At 36.1% G+C, this 12,050-nt stretch overlaps 1 protein-coding gene across 1 annotated transcript; it reads right to left on the bottom strand.

Moving 5' to 3' along the window:
* Positions 1 to 939: 939 nt before the first annotated feature.
* On the bottom strand, positions 940 to 9,354 carry LOC149792893 (uncharacterized). Its single transcript, XM_089966711.1, has 4 exons — positions 9,107 to 9,354; positions 5,146 to 5,218; positions 2,612 to 2,935; positions 940 to 2,010 (listed from the first exon to the last, which is right to left on the bottom strand). Exons 2-4 carry the CDS (start codon positions 5,213 to 5,215, stop codon positions 1,754 to 1,756), a joined length of 651 nt encoding a protein of 216 aa, XP_089822837.1. The 5' UTR covers positions 5,216 to 5,218; positions 9,107 to 9,354; the 3' UTR covers positions 940 to 1,753.
* Positions 9,355 to 12,050: the final 2,696 nt, after the last annotated feature.

Below are 12,050 nucleotides of genomic sequence, written 5' to 3'. Positions count from 1 at the left end.
ATGGCTGTCTCACACTAAAAACGAAATAATTCCACATTCTGACGTTTGCTTGGTAAGTAATTAGATGTTATCCAAATACAATTGAAATGATAGAGCGGAGTCTGTGTATAAGTATGACCCCCGTTTCATTCTTGCTGACACATCTAAATAAATGTTTTACATTTAGACCATGATTTAGAATTTTCATCTTTGTAGTACTAGCTTTTGAAGCTGGATTATACTTAATAATGATAGACTGACCGTTCAATAAATTGATGACAAAGAAATAATGATAATAACTCGACGGCGAGATTGCTAGAAATATTTACCTACCTGCATACGTAGCTATGCACAAACGTTTTTCAGCTTTAATTTGACTCCATGCATCCATTCATCCATTCATCCACATTCAACTAACATACACCCCTACAAGACAACATGGGAACAACAGTCTGAAACTACAGACACAAGTGATTTATCAGATCTCATTATGTTACTAAGTATGAATAATCGTACTAAGGACTGTCGAAGTGTACATTTTTAAGCATTACTTAATCCTATCATGACTGCATGTTTGAAATACATCAAAATTAGTTTATATTGTACGTTTGTTTCACATGTTATTCATTTAAATTCTTTTGTCATTCTAGTCTTTCATTAAAATTGTAATATTCAGGTCAGCGTCGAGATCATGTTTGCACTAGATCATTCATCATAAACAAAAATAAAGCATTTAATGCATTTTGGCACAGATATAGAATCACAAATTTTGTTTACATGCAACTCTAAATTTAAAAACAAACAACCAATTGTACAGCCTACATAAATAAATTCAGAGTTAATAAGGACACCATATATAAATGATAATACAATATATATATATATATATATATATATATATATATATATATATATATATATATATATATATATATATAACAAATAAGACCAACACGTACAATGTGTGACCGGTTTCGATTTAATGCTTCATCAATATCATTGCTAAAGTCAATAGATATCTGTTTCTCCGGTAATTTTTCCATTGTCGATTTTAAATAAGTCGTTCTATTGCTAATTCGTGGATCATATGTTGATACCATGGTGTTGTCAAGGTATTCTTGATAAATTATAAAATAAACAACTCCAACACGTAGAATGTGTGACCGGTTTCGCTTTAACGTATAAGTGTGCATCATACATAATACAAATATTACTAAAACTGTTTATCTCTCTCTCTCTCTCTCTCTCTCTCTCTCTCTCTCTCTCTCTATATATATATATATATATATATATATATATATATATATATATATATATATATATATATATATATATATGGGGGTATATCACATTGCGACACTGACATGACATCAAGACATATTGAATATCAATTATTGAAACATATTTTAAAAATGACGGGTACATTATGTCTTGCTTTCAATAATTTATATAAATAGGGTTATATCACATTGCGACATTGTCATGACATCAAGACTCATTTGATATCAATTATTGAAACATATTTTAAAAACGACGAGTACATTATGACTTGTTTTCAATACTTTAGATAAATAGGGTTATATCACATTTAACCCTGCTTAACGTATTCAGCATGAATCAATTAAAATATTCATAAGTATGGCGAGATTTGTGAATTTCGTTCTTTTTGTACTCATATCCATGTTATTCAATGACGAGGTTGTCAATATGGCCACCAAGCAATCCAATCAGTATATTTATTTTTTTTAAAAAAACCTCTCCTGTAAATAATCCACTAAAATGGAGCTGAAAGCATTTGAGTTAGTTCGGGTGAACGGATTTCATTTTCACTGTGGTTGGCGTTGTGTCTTTTACGACGAAAATACCATAAAATGACACCAGTTCCATTAATAACTGTCACTGGCAGAAACCCACATATCAGTCCTATTTCCAATTTACTCGGCCTTTCTTGGTCACACTGTGAAGACTGTTCATCTATGGCAAACTGTTTAGCTGTCTCTTCCTTGAATCTGAAGTGTTGCTCCGGCAAAACTTTCATGTGAAAAGAAGAATATATATATATATATATATATATATATATATATATATATATATATATATATATATATATATATATATATATATATATATATATATTACTTCGATAATAAGGAGATATATAACCATTAGTATATAGTCTATATTCTTCCCTACGCGTGCATCATATCATCTAGAAAGGGCATACCTGTTTCTCCAAACATCAAAGATAGAAATAAAATGAAAACGTTTGATCTCAATATTTTTGCGAAACAAATGTATTTTTTCAAAACAATTTAAATATCAGAAGACATGCATGGCTTGTGATGGAAATGATTATATTTAATATGCATGTTTTGTACAAGATTTTAGTGTTCATTGCCCGAGATAATTAACATAGTACTAATCTGTCTTAACGGGCAGACTTATTTGATTTCATCAGTGCATACATTACTTAAGTCCTTTTTTGAACAGCGTTTGGAACACTGTTTGAACTCTTGTATCACCTATACAACACAAGTATTGGAAAATAGTTTTGGCACTAATTTGTCAAAGAAAGATGAATTATTTAAACTTTTAATAACAAAGTAAAATCAATATCGATCGCTTTACTCACCAGGGAGATAGGTTGGGTGACATGGTAAGTATTCGTGAAGGCTACCTTCAAGAAGAATGACGACATTGTAGTGTCCCGAGTCATTTCTTGAAATATTATGGAGTGACATCCCAAATGTTTCAAATATCTCAACTCTACCCTTGTAACTCTCGCATGGTGTAAATGCACCGTACGAGACCTTGGCGATACATATTTCGTCCTTTAACCACATTATGCCTTGTATAGACTCATTCGTCATCAGTGAACAGTCCCAAGTAAAATTCACTGAATATGTAGTGTCACCAGTAATGACAATAGGTTCTTTAGCAATGGTACATTCAAAACCTGAAATAAGAGCTGCATTTATCAATCTTGTTGAAGACTAAATACATTCGGATTCAAAATAAAGTATATTGGAACAAAACTAGGGTATATGCTATTTGCATCTACGTCCCTAGGGTATGTGCTATTTGAATCTACGTATCTAGGGTATATTCTATTTGAATCTACGTATCTAGGGTATATTCTATTTGAATCTACGTATCTAGGGTATATTCTATTTGAATCTACGTATCTAGGGTATATTCTATTTGAATCTACGTATCTAGGGTATATTCTATTTGAATCTACGTATCTAGGGTATATTCTATTTGAATCTACGTCCCTAGGGTATGGGTTATTTGAATCTACGTCCCGTGGTATATGCTATTTGAATCTACATCGCAACGATATATTCAATATCGGCGCTTAGGGCTGGCAAGTGGGGCGAAAGACCCATGCCCCGCTCTTGAGGGGCCCCGCGCTTCAGGCATAAGGTCGTCCTTATGAGTTTGTCAAGTTATATTCTCCTGTAAATTTTAAACGCTGTTACAGGCCGCACGTAATGCACGTAGATCTAGTCTAGACATAATCAGTATTTGCAGTAGCTTACCAATCGATATACTGATACTCTGGCGCCTCGCGGTCATGGTCGGCCCTAGGCCCGGCGTACTCCTAACGCCGCCTCTGGGTATAAGCTATTTGAATCGACGTCCATAGTGTATAAGCTATTTGAATCTACGTCCCACGAGTTGCTAGATTTTAATGTTTTTTTCTCGTTATGTGAAGTCGGAGATGGACAAATACTTTCAACCAGAGTAGTTGGCCAATTTTTGGAACAAGTTGTCATAATATACAGCATTCATCACATCATGGTTGAATTTGCATTGTTAAGAAGAAAACTACGGTAACAGACCACATCGCAAGAAAAGGTCATACGACTACTCAGATTGTTCACTTGAATCAATTGAAACCATGCCTGGTATAACCTGAGAGTGAAAAACTACCAAAATCATAGGAAGAGTCATATGTCTGAGTGATGAGGCAGAGGAGGAATAGAAAAATGTCGCCTTGTCCAATCACAGCTCAAATAGCTAAGATTGTGTCACAGCGAATGGTATACCGCGGGTCTAGGAGAAAAGTCACAAATCAATATCAATGGCAATTCCAAAGAAGCCCTGACCGAATCCGTATCTCGTCAGAGAACAATGTCAATTGAGTTCGTGGGGATGCGCCGTGGCTATACGATGATCTACAGATTGTGATTATCATGGTAATCGTATTTAAAGACAGATGAGTATTTTCTTTCTGGTGAAGCGTTTTAGGTTAATCATGCGCAGAATTAACTTCCGCTAGTATCAGTTAGAGGTCGTCTGTTTGCTGCTTGGAACAAAGTATATGTTGATTACTATTTTGCAAAGAAAATATTATGTTGAGATTGTTTTTAATGGCATTTGCACATTAGTAATGATACATATAGGAGAATGCGGTGTCATCTGATATGACCTGATAGCGAAAAGATATCTGATTCTTTAATAGCACTGACCACTACGGGTCCTGAGCGACTTTTGCTTTCGGTAGATTTGTCCCATATTAGAATCTATCCCTGTAATTATATTTTCGTAGTAGTAGAGATTGTGACACTTCGTTTTTGACCTGTTATGGATCTGTTTGTTCAAAGCGTTTCCTCCAGTGTATTTCTAAATTTGTAGGGTACCATAATATCATCGGTAAAAATCTACCATGATTATATCATGCATTTAGAGAATAATTAGATGGTAAAGAACGGTTTTTGATAGGGAGAGACTGCTCATAGCACACGAAAATCAGACGCTTTGATATATAAGCCATTGAAATGTCATGTTTAGAACTGGTTTGTTTCTGCTCCGGAAGCGTTAGTACTGCGTATATCGGTCATTTTTTTTAATCACCTGTTTGATTTTATTCGTACAGTGTACAAATAATCGGCGTGGTTTAAGTATTGACTTAAAGACACATGATGCAACTTCAGCCATTATTGTGACCTGTGTAAGTACAGATATATGCGTAGTGCTCACAAATTCGAACGTCATGTTTTTGGTTTCGAAAATCCAGCACTTTTAAAATATCTAGTGAATATTATTATATGAATACTGAAGATTATTTAACAAATGTAGGTAATTGCATTCCATTCATTATTTTAAGCTATGAGTTTACAACAGTGGATTTTGTATGAAAGGAATTGATGGTGCATTTACCTTGCACAGTGTAAATTTCGCATCCACTAGCTAGTCCCATGAGGAAAATACAAACTCTGTTGACAGCCATCGTCTGAAAAAAGAAATTGTAGGATGTGAAATTTTATTGTAAATTATAAAAAGAGAATATGCCAGAAAGAAATCGTGTGTCATGGTCCTGATTTTTATAATAAGAATGTTGTATATTGATTTGTATTATCAATGAACGAAGATATGCTATTTCACCTCTCTGTATCCCTCTGGATCATGTTTTAGTTTGAATAGAAATGAAAGGGATGTTTTCCTTCACGTCCGTACTTCAGGAATGCAAGTGAAATAAGCTTTGTCAATCTGTTCATCCATCATTGTTATGTCTTGATTTTTTATCAATACATTAGATAAATTCTTGCACACGCATACACAGACGCCATATAATGATGGATTGAATGGTACTTTTGTAGTGTGTGTGTGTGTGTGTTCATTTTTGTTTGTGTGTATCTGCATGCGCGTACATATGTATGTGCATGTGGGTACGTGTGTGTATGTGTTTGTGAAGGTGCGCGTACATGTGTGTGTGCGTGTGCGTACATGTGTTGACGTCGATGGCAAGGGCTTTCGTGTCGCGATTGCAGACATCCTTGAAGCGGAGATGTGGTCTTCCGATCGACTATTTGCTAGAGGCAAGTTTCGAATAAAGAATGTCTTTGGGGATCCGTTCATCATCCATTCGACGTACATGACCCAGCTATCTAATGCGACGTTGGCGGAGGAGTGTGACCAAACTGGGAATCTTGGCACGTTCAATCACCTTGCTGTTTGTTACTCGACCGCTTCAAGTGATTCCGAGCATGCGTCGGAGGTATCGCATGTGAAAGGCGCTCTGCAGTCTGTTCATGGTGACTAGTGCGATGACTTTACCCAAGATGCTGAGAAGAGATATGCCCCTATAGTTGTTTCGGTCGCTTCTCTCGCCCTTGTTCTTGTACAGGGTTACGATGTTGGCGTCTCTCATGTCCTGATGGATTGCACTCTCATTACAGCAGTGGCTGAGAAGTTCGTGCATGTGTGTGATCAGCACGCTTCATCCGCACTTGATGACTTCTGCTGCGATGCCATCCTTCTCTTGCGCTTTACCTTAGGACAGTTTCTCTAAGGCCTTCTTTAGTTCTGCTACACTAGGTTTCTCGTCCTGTTCGGCCATGACAGAGAGGTTTTCACTGGCGTTGAGGGCATCGTTGGTCACGTGGTTCCCTCTAGAGTACAGTTCAGAGTAGTACTCAACACAACGCTCCATCTCCTTGTCCTGCGGAAGACTTCAGTGCTTGCCCTGCGGAAGACTTCAGTGATGCTATCATTTTCTCCTTGGAACCCACTGCTTTCTTTATGGCATCGTACATGCCTCTAATGTTTCTGATATCTGCTGCAGACTGGATGCAATCACAGAGCTGAAGCCAGTATTCATTGGCGCGCTGTCGTGCTAATCTCTGCACGTTGCTTCTGGTAGACCAGTACGCATGTAGTGTCGTTTGGCAGGGGGTTCGTTTGTAAACGCTGATCAGGTTGAGAAACCCGGTCGTGACATGGAGGAATAGCAGTCTTCCGTTTCCTTGTTGGCAGGATTCCAGGTACCTAGCATACAGATAAAGGTATCCTTAATGGTTTTCTTTGTTTTTGTTATTACATGGTTCAGTAGTTGCAGTCCGCTTGTCAGGTACTCGTGTACATTCAGCCTTACGCACCTGGCAAGGCAGGCGAACTGTGGCGGGACCACACCTTATTGTCTGGGAGATGCCCAGCTTGAGGCGGCCGGTTGGTATCTCCCACCGTCGGATGCAACCCATGGCGTCTGATTCTACGCCAATCGAGCGGTGACTTAAAACGGGTAAACTGCTGCTTCCCGTGTTGTGTCGACCCTGTGGAGCAAAGCTGGAGTGTCCTCTCCAGGGCGCATGTTTGGAGATCAGGTGTTGCCCATGCAGATGATTCCCCAAGGGTTGTCACCGCCGGGGTAGGATGTGGGAGACAAACACCCACTTCCCTTTGAAATCCCCTAATGGCTTGCGTCTGACAGAGCCTCTGACAACCAAATCCAGCTCCAGGCCTCACGAGTGGCGGGACCTGTTAAAACTGACTGTAGAAGGGATGACAGGCAAGTTTCTGGTGCCGCAAAACCAGACGCTTCGGGCAGATGGGGCTTGTGAACCTTGAGTGGTCGTTCATCTAGGAGAAGGTAAACGTCGATTTCAAACCTTCGCTGATTTGCGACTATACCTTCTCATGGGAAAGGCTCAAAAGAATGCGACACAGCTGGTGCCATGACGTATCGGCTTTCTTCTTTCCCTTGGATCCACCAGCTGCATGGATAGGGAAATCATCTGCATGGGCAACAGCTGATTCATCACGTATATATATATATATATATATATATATATATATATATATATATATATATATATATATATATAAATATATGGAGAATCAGCTCTGTGTGTGTGTGTGTGTAATATTTTGGATATTTTATTCAGTGACATAGTATCCATTACCTCTTTTAAAAAGTATGATTTCATCCCTGGTTTTGGTGATACGGAAACTCTCCATGACAGTTCCATTGTGTGCATAGGTTTGTAATAAGACGAATTACGGCTTTCTTGGAATAAAGGAGAACAGCGTCGGGCTTGCATCAACGCAAGTGGTTTAAGTGGAAGTCCGATAACGAGTTCAGCATACATGTGGAATGAGCACAATTAGAGGCGTTTGCGCATGTTTGAATAAGTCATATATCTGTCATGTATCTGTACTGTGATACGGACTATGACATATTTCATTTTTTCATACATATTAAAAACATTGATAGCGATTTATTATTTTTTTATACATGTACTTTGTCAAAGATACGTATCATACAGGTAACTGCATACACAACTTTATCTATAATCGTAAATCAAGTCAAATCATTGACAAACTGGTGCAGAATAGGAGAACAGTTAACAGAAGAAAACTTGATTATAATATTTTCATTAACAGTGTATCAATTTTTACTATCAAACGTGCAAAGTGCATTGAACTAAATCATCTTTAAAATAATACATTCAGTTGAGTTTTGTCCGCTTTATATTTATTGGTGCTGTACATAATGAAAATGGCAAAGACTAGGATCGTAACGTATACATTGATGATTCTGGGATAAAACGGTGTACACAGATGTTAAAACATTAAGAAATTAGATTACGGAAACTTATGAACCACATTTTATATTGCCGACATTAGCTCAGGGATCAAAGTCTTAATCAACACATACAGAAGAGGAAGTGTTCGTACATCATAAACATAGTGGGAAAAGACGGAACAAACTAAGATCTATATTTAATATACAGGTGTACACTTGTATGAGCCTTTTAAACAATACGCAGCATAACTTCAGTACACATAAACCTTACGTACTTATATACTGAAAACAGGAAATTTAAATTTATAAGGCCAGTGTTAATGATTTGCGCATTGGTAAATATACAATGCATTAAGGAAAGATAACATATATCAACATATATATTACTCAACATGCCGCTTTTTTCTATACTATCACGTGTTTGACTAAAGAAAGAATGTCGACAAAAATTACAGTCCTTGCCAAAGATTTGAAATATATAAAGATTCAACGAAGACGACCCGACCCAAGGACCACTCTGATTTCTTTTGGCATCATACAAACTTGAATTTTATTTTCTTTTGTTATCAATATTTGCGTAAAACGTTCATTTACGAAAATACGATTTATTTCGTTATTAACAAAATGTGGACATTTGTCCTAAACATGATTATACAAATGGAAAGTCCAACACACAGATATGAAGCACGTCTGTTTAGTTCCATAATATAGGAAATATATTGGTGGTGGCGAATATGTCATGGTAAATGAATACCAATGATGTAACGGGTTAAAGTCTACGCACTTACCTGTTAAACAGTTGATATTTTAGCTTACCTGTTAAACAGTTGATATTTTAGTTTAGCTGTTAAATAGTTGATATTTTAGCTTCATAAGGAAACAGGTAAATAAACGTATATCCAAATCAGTCTTCCCACCATGTTAACATACAGTAGACTGTTAAATTACAAATGAAAGTACGTCTCGTCACTAGAGCTATAAATAAGCACTGGAAATTTTACGTGTCAGTAGGACATCAGGTAATATCTATTTTCTGTTATGGTGCTTCCTACCAACAATCCGGACGGCGGATAGGATTTGTAGGTCCTATGAAAAATTTTCCAGTAGGCCCTTATGATTTACCAAAATATTTCATTTCTTTGGCGGTTGGCCCACTGACCAGTGTGTGTCCCAGAACATTGTTGTAGTTGTCCTCGTTCGCGGCCAAGACAACATCAATAATTTGGCAACTATAAACCGAAATTCAGCAATCAGACTGTTAGAGCTGATATATATAGTTCCAGCTAGATTAGTCAGCAAATCCATTTCAACAGATTTTTTTCTCGCTAATATTCTGTTACTAATCTATATCTAAAATATTGAACATTGCAGTTCACACAGGTAATGATACAATGCAGTAATGTTGCTAATTTAATAGTACAAAGGATTTGACTAGTACGAAGGAAGGACATCTCTGTAGTGGAGAGAGAGAGAGAGAGAGAGAGAGAGGGCTGAAGGATTAGCACGCGGTTATCTGCTACACATGTGTCATTTTCCCCCTTTTTAGAAAACCTTATGAACATATAGCCAGTGTCGGCATGACAAATAAGGATTCAGGTTGAGAACTCGTCCCACGAACGTTTAAATTACCTGAAATATTTTGATTTGCTCTGTAAATCTGACCGTGAATTTTCAGCGTTGACGTCCCCGCTGCCAATGCATCTGTTCCTCTTGCTGTTATTATAATTGTAAGTAATGCCACCGTGATAGATAAATAAATAGCTGGTGTGATAGTAGGAGACATACGATTCTCAAAATAAGAAGAATTAACTGTGTACAAACAAATTCAGAAAATTTAACTTTCTGATGTATCTCATCATTATTTTTAAACAAAATACATTTGGGAAGTTATATAGCAGTTCTGTTTAAGTAACATCCAACTAAACGTATTTGAAGCGATTATTAAAACTGTTGTGTTGATTTATTATTATGTTAATAAAAAGTTTCTTTTTTTAAGCAATATGTTATTCCAAACTTTTCCAAATACACAGATTCCAAAAAACACTTGCATTTATTAATAACTCCTGTAAATGCTGAAACTGGAAATAAGATTCTGTATATATTCAGGTAAGTACGGAATTACCAAAATACTACAAATTTGGCACGATGTTAATTAAAGGACAAGAGTTTATAGAAAAATTGGTAACGAGATTTAAAAATAAAAATCTGTGTTTATGACCAAAAAACTGTTGCGCCAATATACGAAGGTCAAAATAAACAATGTCAAATATATTAAGGACTTGATTTGTTGGCTCTGTGTTTTAAATAATTACACATTCCAATGGGGATGGGGTCAGTTATGCTAAGATATCATTAAGAAAAAAAGATGAGAAAGCTTTATATGTCTAGAAACCAAGTTATGCTTCTTTGTCTCGGTTAGTAAAAATCGCTGATTAAGTTTCGTCGATCAACTGTGCACATTAGTTTTGGTTTTACGTAACGCTGAATAATATAAAGGTGATTTATAATCATCATGTTGTAATGTGTATCAAATACGTACATAGAGATATGCGGTTAATGGATAATTATACAAGGCGCTTCACGATTATGGGACATTTCCTTAGCACATCATTCTTGTATAGTAAAAAAAATCAACATTATAATTATGTAGCAGGTATGCATATGACAGCCGTTGAACATCTTACATTTTAGTTACGTTTAATAATACAGCCGTATACGACCAGAAATCCAGTTGGCTGTCTCACACTAAAAGCGAAATAATTCCACATTCTGATTTTTATTTGGTTTGTAATTAGATGTTACCAAATTACACGTGAAAGTATAACACGGACTTGATGTATAAGCACGACCTTTGTCTAACTCATTCTACCAATTCGAAGTCAATCTTTAATGTTTAGAACATGATGTAGAACTTTCATCATTAAGTATTTTTCTCGTTCAGGTAGTTTTGAAGCTGGATCCTTTACTCAGTAACCGGATCCCTCATAGTAGTGCTGTCGTCAGTTTTAAGTCTTTGGCCTCTCTTGATGTTCATATACTAAAATTCTTAGGAAGAAATATGCCAAAATTAGGAAATACTGACCAAGCAAAACGATCGAAAAAGTGCGACACATGCTCGTTCAAAATGAATATTTTGTAAATTCGCTAATAATTGTAGTTCTTGCAACTAAATAGCAGAGAGCGGTGATAAATTCTCCATCGGTCTTAATCAGCCTATTTACCATTTCTAACCCGTGGATTCTTTAATACTAATAAGGGTCCTTTTGCCATTCAATTTTCGGTTCTGTCATGTATTACAGTGGATCAAACTTTTGAGTCAAGGAATCTAAGGTTATTTCCTTTGTACATATTAAGTTCCACATCCTACAGCTAGTACAAAATTAACATGGAAATGGTTTCATAACTGCGAAATAATAGACCACCACTTACTGGAATATATTTTGTATGACACAATATTCTTCTCTCTCTCTCTCTCTCTCTCTCTCTCTCTCTCTCTCTATATATATATATATATATATATATATATATATATATATATATATATATATATAGTATATAGTAGTCTGTATATTAGTTGCTTTAATGATACCCGTGGTATTATGTATGTTTTATAATCCGCTAAAATGATTAATGATAAGCGTATTTTATGAGTTCTATTATCACTCATATACTATATCACATGACTGTGTAGATAGTCTATAACGTGGAGTCTCTATCACATGACAACTAGTAGTCTATATCACATGACTGTGTAGATAGT

Source organism: Sinohyriopsis cumingii, chromosome 8 (genome assembly GCF_028554795.1).
Source record: "Sinohyriopsis cumingii isolate HCF-2022 chromosome 8, ASM2855479v2, whole genome shotgun sequence".
Classification (NCBI taxonomy): Eukaryota; Metazoa; Mollusca; class Bivalvia; order Unionida; family Unionidae; genus Sinohyriopsis; species Sinohyriopsis cumingii.
The sequence above is the reverse complement of the archived record's forward strand: the minus strand, read 5'-3'. Positions and strand labels throughout refer to the sequence as shown.